At 31.8% G+C, this 14,296-nt stretch overlaps 1 protein-coding gene and 1 non-coding gene across 2 annotated transcripts; both read right to left on the bottom strand.

Annotated features, from left to right (window-relative positions):
- Positions 1–399: 399 nt before the first annotated feature.
- LOC112019911 ((S)-coclaurine N-methyltransferase) lies at positions 400–2,172 on the bottom strand. The gene is given in 7 exon segments (XM_065781859.1): positions 400–822; positions 1,048–1,106; positions 1,284–1,346; positions 1,349–1,375; positions 1,564–1,674; positions 1,790–1,889; positions 2,165–2,172. Coding segments are annotated over 7 exon segments (561 nt in total). The 3' UTR covers positions 400–629.
- A 6,328-nt stretch (positions 2,173–8,500) lies between these two features.
- On the bottom strand, positions 8,501–8,607 carry LOC112007511 (small nucleolar RNA snoR109). The gene has a single exon (XR_002882484.1). It is a non-coding gene; the product is annotated as a small nucleolar RNA snoR109 (small nucleolar RNA).
- Positions 8,608–14,296: the final 5,689 nt, after the last annotated feature.

Below are 14,296 nucleotides of genomic sequence, written 5' to 3'. Positions count from 1 at the left end.
CCCCGTATGATCTGTTAAGTTAAGGTTCCACATGTTTTAGTGGAAATCAATGTAGTGGCATCATTAAACAGTCTGTATACCATTGGCAGCAGTATATCACGTTTGAAAGTTTTTTATTCTGTCAGCGTGGTAGATATTATTTCACATAGCTTGAATATTGGTTTCCACCTTGGCCCAAAATCAGCCTATTGCAATGAATCTCACGGCCAGGGAAAAAAGAAAAACGAAAGAAAAGCAGAGTACAAATACAAATACAAATACATGGTACTGAGAGTACAACCTCACCTCCAATTTCCATGATCAGCATGGCTTTCCTAGACTTATATAAGCTAGCATGTCACAAAAAACAGTTGGTAACATAACAATGTAAGGTAGAACAAAACTCAAAACACAAAATGATTCTGAACAATATAAGAACCGTAGCATCAATTTATGCTTATATCAGTGATAATTGTCACTTGAACATCCTTGAAATAACTCCACATGTAAAACTCACTAATGAGTATTTCCACTCAAAAAAAGTGTCACTTATTCAAAATGATAGTAGATTGATTCCTTGATACCATCTTAAAATGGAAAGTCTGACAAAAAATTGAAAATCAATTAGGAAGAAGCTTTGGCTTCTGCTTTTATTTCTTTTTGAATAAGAAATGCGCAACCATCCATTCTTCTCCATCATTGTATCCAAAGAGCTCTGCAACAGCGATGAAGAATGTTCTCCAGTAGACAGTCCACTTCACAGCAGAATCCTTGCCATAGGTTGATTCCATAATTGGCTTTATTGAAGACAAGTTCTTGTCCATTCTTTTCAACCACTCTTCACTGCAAAACAAAATGTTCTCAGTATTTTATTTTATTTTATTTTATTTTATTTTATTTTATTTTTGTGTCCCGGGGTCTGAGATAGACAGCAATATAAACTAGAAACGGAATAATCACTATCAAAGTTCAGAACTTCTGGTTAGAAAATTAAGCTTCCTAACCTAGCGCACCCTGATATCCTAAAAAATCAAATCAGCTTTAGTATTACCTAGTGTTCATCCTTACCTTGTCTGTGCATAGTGCTTGCCATTCACAAGCCAATGATTAACAACAGAAAAATCATCCTGCATGAAAACCATAGCCAAGAAGTCATTGACAGGTGAAACTAACTCTATAATACCTCATGGTTTTAGTATGATGAATGATCATATGATGGTAGACTGCATTCTATGATCAAAAAATTCAGTACATTACGGGAATAGATGTCACAAGTTTGAGAAGGCAAAGTCTATGGAACTCACCTGAAAATAAAGAAGCAGATTTGCTGAAGGCATTGTACCTCCAGAAAAGAAGTATCTAGCAATCCAGTAATCCAGTCATCTTCATTTATGTCCTACTTAAAAAGTTGGCAGGAGACTGTCATTACTATTACGTGTAAGGGTTCAATTTCCGAAGTCATTCTATAAAAGAACATCTACAGGTACTGGAAATTATATCTTGAATAATCCCAAAACCAGAAGTGGCAATGTAGACTTATTCACTGTCAAGGTTTTTTATTTTTTTTAAATAAAGTCAATATACTCAAAAGTGGTAAGCAAATGCTTTATGGCAGAAATGATGAATAAAGAGAAAGCTGTCCTCTTTCAACCACTTGGATATCTTCTTCAGTAGATCCTCATAGTTCTTCATAGGCTGTGTCAAAGGGTGAGACTAATTCTTGAACCATTCCAACAATAAACGCCAAGTCTAATCTATGGCACAGCTTTAAATAAAAAAAAATAACAAAAAAGAAAAAGAAAAAAAAGACCTCAAACATTTCGATGGAAAATATTCGGTCATAGGATGCTTCCATTTCGATTACGCTAATATCTGCAACAATGATCTTCACATTCTGCAGCTGAAGATCCCTACAAAACAATTAAAAAGGAGTGTTTCAGGCCATTGCTATAGCATGTAAGCCATTCTGGTTTAAATGTCCATATGTGAATGCCTAAATCCTATGGCAATTGACAATGCCAGTAAGCATTCTTTCTTCATTATTATTTTTTTCATTTTGTTTAAGCTATTTTTTTCAACTTCTAACAAATTAATAAAAACTTCTCTCATGCGTACTTAAATTCATGAATTCGGCTCATTTGTTCTCTTCTACAATAATTGGTTCTGGACTTCGTTACATACTTACACTCTCATCTCTCAAAGTGATAGAGGAAACAAACAAGCACATTCTTTGTTCTTTTTCTACATTTATATCTTAATTTATGATTTGTATTAGTTTCTTAATTTTAGATTATGAATTGTAGGGACTCAATTTGGATTGGACCCAGAGTAAGAATGGGTTTTCAGCCCAACAAGCCCAAACAATAAATTTGTAGAGAGTGGATCGAAAGTTTAGGTGCTGGCCGGCGTTCACGAAGCATGAACTCTCTTTTATTGAAAAAAAAAATACTTAAAACCATTTACAACTGGGGGATGCTCCTCGGCCTGCCGAGGTGGCCTTTTCCTTCCCCCCCCCCCCTCCCTCTTACTTTACTCGCTCCTCTTTATATAGTCTTCATTGTCCTATCTCGTTCTTCCATCTGTTGATCATCCATTCGCCTTTCTTCTGACCGTCTGTCATATCAGAGGCCTTATCAACACTCAAGTGGTTCACACTGACCAACGTCGCCCTGCTAAGGGGTTGCATCCCCATTAATGCGACCAGAGGGATTAGGTGAATGCATTAAGTGTAGAGATGACAGCTTGCTCTGAGCTTGTCCCTTCCCAAAATTATCCTTAGTATGCCGAGGACGAAGAGGTCCTCGGCATGGATCCAAAAAAAAGTCTCTCCCTAATTTAGCCTTGGATGGTCATCCTTCCTCGGCGCGGGCCTTGGGCCTACTACACGACAGGCTGAGGCTATCAGGCCCACGTGCCCCACATGAATAATTTTGATTATATTCCTATATTAAATTTAAATTATTATTTATAGGTTTTTAGTTGTGTTATATGCTTCTAAAAAAAATTGCGTTATGTTTATATTTGCATAATGTATACATATGGCTAGAAGAAGTCTCCCTAATAATTTGAAAGTAGGTTCTTGAATTAACATTTTTTTGTATTTAATTTTCTTATTCTTTGTAAGGCGCTGATTTTATTGCATGTATTTTTTGATAAAGTTTATGATAGTTATTTTGTTTTTTTGAGGTTTTGATATGGTATTTCACTGTGATTATCAATATCTATTTTAAGAGTTTTAATCGGTAACATATATTCTTCCATGAATATAAATTAAAGAGAAATTTTTTAGAATAAAAGAAATAGTAAAATTGAAGAACCAAGCTGGTTGACTATTTGAGTGCTTAACTATTCCCTCAAACATGGACGAGGTAGGCTAAAGGGTTAAGGGGGACGATTCCTAAGCCCACACTATTAAGGGTCCATTTGGTTGGAGAGATGGAAAAGTGAGAGGACAAAAAAAGGGGAGAGGATAAAAAGTGAGAGGATAGAAAAAATTTTGTTTTCTCTCATATGTGTTTAGTTGGGAGAGTAGAAAAGTGGAGAGATGGAAAACTATAAAAAAATGAAGTTGATATAAATTTACAATTATATCCCTATTAAATAAAACTAAAGACAACACAATTTTTGTTACACTTATTTATTTAAAAAAATTATATGTGAACACTTCACTTTTTTTAAGTTATTATTTTGAAAAGCAAACGCTAAATCCAAAACTGGTGAAAAAAAATTTTTTTTTTTTTTTTTTTTTTTTTTTTTTTTTTTTTTTTTTTTTGAACGAGAAGTTAATTATGGAAGAAATTGATAAAAACAAAAGATAGAAGACAAAAAGTGAGATGAGCACTGAATAGAAGAAACAGAAAAATAAAAAGATGAAAAAAACAAAAGGTGGGCCAAAAAAAAAATAAGAAGAAAAGAAAAAAAAAACACGAAAATAAAAAAGTTATGAACAACGTGAACCAAAAAAATAAGAAAATATTATTAAGTTGGTTGAAACAGAGTCAAATGCCAACGATTATCTAAAATGTTCATGTTCAACGTTACAAAAAGAGGGGCAAAAATGTAGTTGACTGGGTTGAGAGAGGATTTAAACCCCAAATGTCATGGACATGCTAGGAAATGTTGTCAAAATCAGAATCCTGAATAGGATTATAGGAGGTTGGTGGAATTGTGGCTAGTAAGATCATACATTTTTTAGAAAGAAAAAAAAATTGCGTAAAAAAGATTTAATTCCAATTCCATCAATTGATGCATCTATCCTAACGAAACAAATTAGTAAATTTAAATGATTATTTTATAGTGACACAAAATAGCTAAGCTCAAAAGAATACAATTATCTCATTTCTAACAACATAAACATATAATAAATAAATACTTAGGAAGATAATCATTTTTTGATCCCACATAACTAAGACTGTATGGAATAAGTTTGTAATTTAAAGTGAAATTTGTTTTTGATATTTTTAGTTTACATAGAGGTATTTTCAACACTTCAACATTGTTTAAGGCCCATTGGATTATTTCTATCCATTAGGTTAGTTAGGTTTTTTTTTTTTTTTTTTTTAAACCAACCTAAAGCAAATTTGGGTTTTTAGTAGGATCTTTCATGAATGTAGGATCAATTAAATTTTACTGATCCTACATACAATCCTGAAAATGCACGATCTTAGTCGTCTTACTAAATTAGCCCTACTTTAAGGAGAAAAATTAAAAGACCCCAAATTTTAGGGGTGTATTTTACACTTTAGCCTTTCTCATATATAGTAAAACCATTGACTACCTATTTTTACCCCTTCACAAATCAATGAATTTTACTACGAATGGAATTATTAATTATAATAAACTATAAAACTTTTATCATGTTCATGAGCTTATTCACTAATATATTATTATGTTTGAGCTTAGCTCGTTGAATAGTCAAGCTTAAATTTGGCTTACTTTTGGTTTATTTGTTAAACAAATGATCATATATAAGAGAAAATGCAAGATTCTTTTTTCTAGTTACAATTTAAAGACAAAGTAAAAGAAATACATAGGAAGGATGTAAACTAAGTCTTAAGTTGTGTCAAGTTTGAATTGATAATTTTTTCAATTCGTCTCACTCAAAGCAACCCACCATATTTTTAAGTTTATTTTGTTACTCTTATTTTAATTTTAAGTTTGATTTATTTTTGAGAATTGGTTTTGATGAATCTAGAAATTTGGAATATGTTTAGGCATATTATGTGAATTTTAATAATTTATATTGAAAAGAGAGTGCTTACAAGAGATTGAACATACATAAGTATAACCAATTGACCAAATCCAACCAAAGCCATGTATGTTTATAAGAGATTATATATATAAGTTTATTTTATTTTTTATTTTTTTTACTATGCCACTAATTTTATCTATGTAATCTTATTTTTTTTTAGATAAATTTTTCCTTTAAATGTCCCATCTCATGAATAATTGAATTTAGGAGTCTTATTTCTTTTTTAAAAAGTTATTTTTTTTGGAGGCTAAATAATAATAATAATAATAATAATTTTTTATTATTATTATTATTATTATTAAATAAATAACAAATGGTTGACGTTACCTTCATGTTGCGCCTGAGACAGCCATGTAGGAAGGGGGGAAAAATCAAAAGATAAGGATAGGGGAGAGATAAAAAGGAGATGGTAAAAATGGTTGAAAGGTTATTTAAGTAAAAGCATGTAATATTTGTTATTTTTTATGTTGTTGTTTTTCTTGATTTCCCAATTAAAGTAGGGCTAATTTAGTAAAATCCTCAATCATGTAGACTTAACCGGTGCTATCCAGCACCCGTTAACAAAAGCCTTTGTGTTAGAGGCTTTGTATTTTCATATAGAATTAACTTCGTTTTATCTCTTATATTTAATGTGACATTGAATACACCTTTAATATCTAATATGAATCATGAAATGGTTCAATTTTAATTAAATGGAAAGGAAAATTTTCCATGTCATTGAGGCAAATGGAAAGGATCATATTAATTAATTTTCCATGTCTCCAATCTCCATCAAACTGCTTGTGCTCTTCAAAAGGTCGCTCAACTTCCGAGAGACAAGTATGAATTTCTGGCTTGTCAAACAATGCTGACAGTATGTCAACCTCGAATTAGGACTTAGGCGTCGTTGGCAATCTCCTCCAGTAAATTACATGAAAATTAATTTTGATGGGCTGTTTTTTCCAATGAGAACAAGGTTGGGATAGGGGTGGTCATTAGGAACAACTTGGGCTTACTCATTGCCTCGTACTCTCAGAAGTTATCTCAACCCTATAGGGGTGAGGAAATAGAAGCACTTGTAGCGGCAAAGGCATTTGCTTTTGCTTCAAAGATCGGAATTTCCAAGGTTGTGCTGGAGGGCGATTTGTTGGTCATTTTTAATGCCTTGCTTGATGAAGATGATTCGTTGGCTCCTTTTGGATTGCTGGTCGAAGATGTGAAGTTTTATGCTCACTGTTTTGATCAATTACTTTACTCTCATGCAAAAAGATAAAAATAACTCAGTTGCTTATAGTCTTACTAAATATACTTTTGACATTCTAGATTTTTTTAGTGTGAATGGAGGATGTTCCATCACAATTTTATTTTATACTTCAGGTTGATTTAACCGGTTTTAATTAAAGTTTTCAATTTCACCCTTTTAAAAAAAAAAAAAAAAAATTAAGGCATATGCAATATTGCATTTCATCAAGGGAGTTTACCAAATGTCATTTCAATTTAGTTAGGGGAACAAAATATTTCGGAACCAGCTAATATTGATATACTATGTCAAGGTTATTGCTATGTACTTAGACACGTTTGTGTTTTTTTATTTATGTATATGTTTATAAACAGCAAGTATGCATATATGGGGAATGAAGACCATCGGGAATGAAGACCATCTAATGAGTAGAATTTGGAAGTGCCATCCAAAGATATGTTAAGCAGGTATGTTCCTAATATAGAATCAAATTGCCCTATGTGTGATTTTGAAGTAGAAACCATATTAGTCATTACATTTATTTTCTCATTGCCAACTTGCAAGATCTATTTGGTTTTCAGCTTGATGGGGGCATCAAAACAGAGTTTTCAGCTTGATGTTATGCAGAAGGAGCAATTCCTATTATTTGATGCCCTTACTCTTGATCTTATATGGAAAGCTAGAAACCAAGTAATTCATAAAAATCTGAAGCCATCTCATGAGGATTTGAGTAGGAAGCTGCAAAAATTATTTTTGGAACATTGGTGCTTGTCTAGTAATTCCAACTCTAGGCCTTTAAGCAGTGTGCCTAGGAGATGGAGGAAGCCAAGGCAGGGAACCTCGAAACTAAACTGTGATGCTGTTGTAGGTGACAACTCTGGCATATGTTGTGGTAGTTGCTGGAGATTGGAGAGGGGCTTCAGCGTTTGCATCCCTGTCCAAGCGGAGGCAGAAGCAATTCACTAGGCAATAATTTTGGCTAGCCGATTGAATATATATAATGTTGGAGTGGAGAGTGATTCCAAAAATTGTATTGATATAGTCAAAGGACTCAAAGCCCCCAAGCAACATATACCCTGGATACTGCTTAATTTTGTATATGAAATTCAAACTCTTGCGGTGCATTTCAGTTTATTAGATGTTAGTTGGATAAATCATGATTATAAATTTATAACAAGACTACTCATGTTTTGGCTGGATGGGCTCTTCAAAACTGTGCATTTGGTATTTTTTATGAAGCATTGCCCCCTTGAGTTTTGTTCTTTTTTTTATCTTTTTTTTGCAACAAATCTTTGTTTTTTATCGGGGAGGCCACCTCTTAGTTGTTTTTTTTTTGGTTAAAATAAATCTTTGTTTTTTTATCGGTTTCCATTTCACATCGATGGATATAAACGCACTAATGTTTATATCTAAAATACGTTTTTATTTAATTGATAATATATTTTTAATAATTAAAATATTTTCTTAATTTATATATTAATATATGATTCTTGATTGATTAAACTGTGCAGGGTCATAAATACTAATAATTTTTTTTTTTTTTGAGAAGGAAATACTAATAAAATTTAAAAGTACAATTTTAACAAGCTACATATAAACAAATATACTCTTGAGTTAAAAATAAATAAATAAAATTAAACAAACATATTCGTAATAAAAAATTAAAAAGAAGTTGACATTACATTCAATACAAAATAGTAAAAAATTAAAAGAAAAAAAGAAGAAAAATATAACCTACATCCAGAAAAATAAATATGAAAAGGGAAAACTTGAAACAGATTGAACATTTTAGAAATCTTGAAGCAATTTTAAGAAAAATATAATAAAAAAAAGTTGTAAAAAGCTGAAGAAGATTTTATAGTGTATATAGGCACCGATAGACGCAAGCTGCTGTAAATCAAAGCAGCTTGCCTGGAAGGTGACTCTGTAATGGTTGATCTTTGAGAAGGGTCTCTCAAAATGGCTAAATCCTATGCCATTTTCTTCTTCTCTCCCTTCTCTTTCAACCCCACAATTTTTTATTTTATTTTTTCTGGCTTTAAGAAGAAAAGAAGTGTGAGAAGTTCGGTAAGCAGATTAGCTGACAGAGAGAAATCAAAGAGATCTCACAACAACCGGCCAGTTAACTTCTCAGAGATGTTTAATTTAGCTACAGCCACTTTGGCAAATTCAAGAACAAGGGTATTGATCAAAGTTTCTCACCCTTCTCTTGGTACATGTAGCCACTACCAAATACATCAATATCAAATATGAAAAAAGGAAAAAAGATTGAATGGAGTTCAGAGAGCGGCTGTAATAACTGTGAGACAAGTGAAATAATACAAGTATGCCGATACATAAAACCCCTAGTTGCTGGTTTTATAGATGGGCAGGAATGATCTCAGCCGCTCATCTTCTTGTCATGTGGTCAGATTTTAGTAACAGTTTGGGTTGGGCTGATTTTCCTATGCGACTTGCGATTGGCGTTATTAGCAATCGTCAGTGGGCCTATTTACTCTGGACTTATGAGTTGTCTTATTCAGTGAAAAATTATTAGGTATTTTTAGAATATTATAAATGCGTAGTTTTCTTTCTTATATGAATGGTGGGTCTTACTATAAATTTAATTAGTGGGATCTATCATTCGTATAAGAGGAGAGAGTACGCATTTATAGTACTCTGAGAGTACACAATAATTTCTTTAATTCAGCAAATTTTTCTTCAAAACTAGGTCTCACGATACTATTCACACATTTAAAAATTATTTTGCTACAATATTTTCAGTTTTCAATAATAAGCTGTATCCAAACAAACATTGACACAGCAGATAGCACCAGTATAATTTCCTCTAAAAATTTAGCATTTAACACATCAAAAAGTTAATTTATTAAATTTAACATACAATTAACTTACGGGGTCATTGTACATCACATCTCTTCTTTTTTTTTTTTTTAGAAACACTCTACATCACATCTCAAATTTATCACATCTATACACACACACACACACACACACTCTCTCTCTCTCTCTCTCTCTCATAGTTCCTCCCCAGAACCCTCCACTACCATAAACCAAGAACCCTCCACCACCATAAAATCCACCACCACCACCAAAATCGCAACCCACCACCACAAGCCCTCACAAAACCCAAATCAAAACAAAAACCCCTTGCAAAAAACATAACTAAGAAACCCATCACCCATATCTAAAGATTAAGAAAAGAAAAACCAAACCACTCCAACTCGCCTGAGAGAGAGAAAGAGATTGAAATAGGGAGAGGTGGCAGTGTGGAGAGCTCGGTTGTGGGGAAAGGTCGATGCATGTCTAAGAGTGAGAGTGAGAGAGGCTGAGAGAGAAACTATATAGACAATAGAATAGGTGAGAGTAGAGAGATAAATGATTTTTTTTTTTTTTTTAAATAGCATTTCTATCTATACCGTGCCAATAGCAAGACCAAATTTATTTGGCATTTGAAATATCTGATGTTTATGGGTTTTTGGTGTATGGTATGTTAAATGCTAAAAATTTTGCATTTAGCTAACCTGGTGCTAATGCTCTACATTAAGTGTTTTAGAACACCCAAATTGCTATTAAAACATCAAATATAAAATAAATAAAAAATTAAAATAAATAAATATAAAAACTTCTCATATCCGAGTTAGTATATCTAATATTTGTTTTACATATAGCTCCAATAACTTGGTATCTGAAGCAATTACTGTAGCCAATTGCTAAAAATTAAATATAATTTTTTATTCAAAATTCTCCCTCTTCCTTTAATAAAATACTCTCTCTCTCTCTCTCTCTCTCTCTCTCTCTCTCTCTCACCCAACGTTGTTCTCTCTCTCCTCACCCCTCCCCCCTTCTTTCATTGCTCTCCTCTCTCCCATCTCGACTTAATCTCTCTTAGTGATTTTAGGGTTGCTATTAGTGGGTTGTGGCTTGCTTTGTGATGGTACAGCCGTTGTTGGAATTTTTTTTTATTGCTTGATTGAAGTGGATTAGATCAGATGGTGGGTATAGTGTTGGGTTATGAATCTGGTGTTGCTAGGATTGATGTGTGAGAGTCTAAGGGGTAGAGTCGAGCAAAGAGAGAGAGAGTGAGAAAGAGGTTTATGGGTGGTGATGGCAGTGTGTTATGGACGTGAGTAGGGTTGGCAAAATTTAGCACGACCTGCGAAATTGACACGACTAACCCATTTATAAACAGGTCATGGGTTGAGGCTAAACGACTTTGGGTCATATTCAGTTTAACACGGCTGACCTATTTAATAAATGATTCGTGCTCGTGTTCAACATGTAAACCCATCTGACCCATTTAGCTTATAAAGGTATTAGCTTTTGACATATTGTTATATTATTGCTTTTTTTTTTTTTCTAATTATATATTTGTTACTATATTTATTGTTGTAATTTTATTTTAATTTTAGATATATAAGAATTAATAACGTGTTATTTAGATAAAGTATGATCTATTAATCAAATAGGTTATTAAACAGGTCATTTGTATTGACTATTACATGACTTGTTAATTAAACGAGTTAAACGTGTCGTGTCGAGTCAACTTGTTTAATAAACAGGTTGTGTTAAGGTTGAGGATTTTTAACACATTTACTAAACAGGTTGGGTTTGAGTCAACCCATATAGTCGCATACTTATGACTCAACACAACACAAACTCGACCCGCAACCATGAATTGCCACCACTAGATGTGAGTTTGTGGTGGTGGTACTGACTATGTGTTGTAGTTGTTGGTTGCTTAAGAGGAAGAGGGAGAAAGAGACCAAGAGGAATAGGACATGAGAGAAAGAGAGTGAAAAAAAAATGAATAGTATTAGGTGTGATGTGAAAAATAAGAAATGGATGTTGGGGTGAGTTGTCGAATAGAATCAATAGGTTGTTAAACACATAAAGTAATTTTCTAGAGTGTAAAATGAGAATTCTTTTATTTTTTTGAAAAACCAGCTATTGCTTTAAGGATTTTTTTTTTTTTTTTTAAAAAAAAAGACTAACAACAACAAAGACACATACAAGTGCATAACATAATAGAAGAGGTGTGATTTTTCCACATTAAAATCCCTTTTCTAAAAACTCATAACCTTTTGCTTTAAAAAAAGCTTTTGAGATACCCATTTTTCTAAAATAAGCCTTTTCAAAGAGTCATGAGATTTTCAAAAAGAAAATACTCATCTTGTCAAATGAAAAAAAGGTTTTCTTTTATAAACATAAGAAACTTTCTCATCTTTTTAAAATGAATAAAATCTCTTTTCCAAAGGAATGTCCCTTTTCACACAAATAAAAATGCTTTCAAATAATCTTCTCTTAAGTGGCATAATTTTTAAAGAGGTTGTGATATATCCATAGTCCACTTCAATTGATGTACCCCCCTCTCCTACACTAGTCATTTTGGCTTGTTGTGTTGTGCATGAAAATTATAATTGGAGAATGAAATTGCTTATTTTTGCTTTTAAAGGCGACACTTTTTTCTCTCTCCCCTCCCCCCCCCCCCCTTTCCTTTTACATTGTCGAATAATAAAATTGCTTATTTTTGCTTTTAGATATATAGTGAATAATGCTCACATTATATATATATATATATATATATATATATATCATTTCACGCAATGTAGTAAATATTTTCAAATGATATTTATGTATATATTTTGCATGCTTTTTGTACATATTCTTTGCAAATCATATCACATGCTATTTACATATGTAAATAAGATATTAACACGTTATGTATATGTATTGTTTGTACCAAATCACTTCAAAAAAACAAAAACAAATGCCAAGTATTTAATTTATTTTTCAAAATGTGAATGTTTTGATTAAATTAAAATGAGGTACTATCCTTTAGATAGACAATATGGGGTGCTTAACACCTCCCACCCATAATTGAACTTCAGAATTTAAGAATCTTTGATTCGAGACTTTGGTTACCTTGATTAACTTATGAACCCTTATGATTGGTTTTTAGTTAATTAGGTGATTAAAATTAATTAACAAATAGATGACCAATCACACCTAAACTTAAACCAATGGTTGGTGGCAACTCTTCAAAATAAAGTAGTAAAAAGACACACACACCTCACCCTAGTAACAACACACAAGCACATCACACATTACCAAGCTCCAATGTTGAAACTAGAAAAAGAGAAACCGAGAAAAGCCTGGCGTCCACAGCTTGGCACGCATCTCTATCTTTCACCACATCCTTCAAATTGAACTAAAGTGTATGTATTGTATAAGAGAGAGAGCAAATCCATGGCACGAAGAATATGTAGTGCCAGTGGTTAGTTTGTATTTATTTATGTTTATATTTATGTTTATGTGATGTATATAGTTATATTATAAATGTAGTGGTTTTTTTGTTTATAAAAAAAAATTATTAACTTGGTTTATATATATGGATGAGGAGAAATAAAAGTAATTTAGCAATTTTTTTTAATAAAAATGTTTTAAAAACAAATCTAGTACTATAATAAGTTAACTTTGAGTTGATCAAATCAATTCAAAATGTCAAATGTCAACGGGCATAGTATCTATTTCTTGCATATGCCTCCAACTCCTTGCTTTAATAGTTGACATGAAACATGCTTACAAATTCGTTTATAGGTCAAATCGAATATGAAATTTTTGAAATTGATAGGTCCAAGATTCATTGATAACTCAAACTTTGTACCAAGAATTTTTACTATTTTTGTAGGAATGTTGGCCGCCATTAGCTTAGAGTCCTTATTAATATAAAAACAATAATTATGATCGATTTTATTACAATGCTTCTACTTCATTGTTTGTCGGAAATATATGTGAAGTATAAGAGTTGCGGACACTTTATGTGTCTATATCTCAAAACCCATGGAGTCTATTAGAGAGTTAACAGAAATTTATATTTCTCACTTGCTCAATTGGAGAGTCAATGATTTCACCTAAAATAATAATTCAAATTGAAATTCATCTTTCAAACATTTGGACAGACCTTTTACATTATGTTGGTGCAAGAAACATATATATATATATATGTAGTCTTTTTTTTTTTTCTTTTTTTGAGTAAATAATGAAGGGAGTCAATTTTGTACCGGATGCCATTTCGGTTTGGTCAAGATATTTTTGATAAATAAATATTTACACACACACACATATATACATATGTGTATATATATATGTGTGTGTGTGTTTTATTTATGTATATGTTTATTTATAAGTTTATAAACATATAATTTAAAATCCACAAATTTATATACTCAAATATTAGTTCAAGTAGTCAAGGGCCTCTTTCTCTAATAAAAATAAAAATAAAATAAAATAAAAAATAAAAGTAGTCAAGGGCCTTGTAACTGAATTGGCACCTCCTTATGCACAAAGTGCTTGACAATCTAGAGGGAAATGAGAGTTACGCAATTAGCAACATATTGTAATTATCTTTAAAAAAAATTTTAAAAAAATCCAATTACATTAACTTAACGTCCAATCCAAGTTTAATAACTATGTTTTGGACTTAAAAAGACTCTATATAAAAAGTCAATTTATTACATTATAAAATTATATTTTGATGAATACACACCCAAAAAAAAAAAAAATCTTATTAGAATTTTTTATTCTTTACCAAAGAGATAAGTATTGATTTGTTTTGTTTGAAAAATCATACACCATATAATACAAGTTGGACTAGTGGCTGCGCCAAGTGGATATTTTGTTTAATTTCCAAGTGTTTATACCAAATTGCAGCTATTTTGTAGAGAGAGATGTTGTATGTGCAAAAAAAATTTCACAACATTTTTCATAACAGTTAAGTTGAAAAGTTTTTATTGGTTTTTATTTTGCAGACATGGCACAAAGGCCAGAGGAAGCTTGTTATATAGGCA

The sequence above is a fragment of the Quercus suber genome, unplaced genomic scaffold (assembly GCF_002906115.3).
Source record: "Quercus suber isolate HL8 unplaced genomic scaffold, Cork oak 2.0 scaffold_281, whole genome shotgun sequence".
NCBI classification, from domain to species: domain Eukaryota; kingdom Viridiplantae; phylum Streptophyta; class Magnoliopsida; order Fagales; family Fagaceae; genus Quercus; species Quercus suber.
Note: the sequence above shows the minus strand (reverse complement) of the source record. Positions and strands in the feature narration are given on the sequence as shown.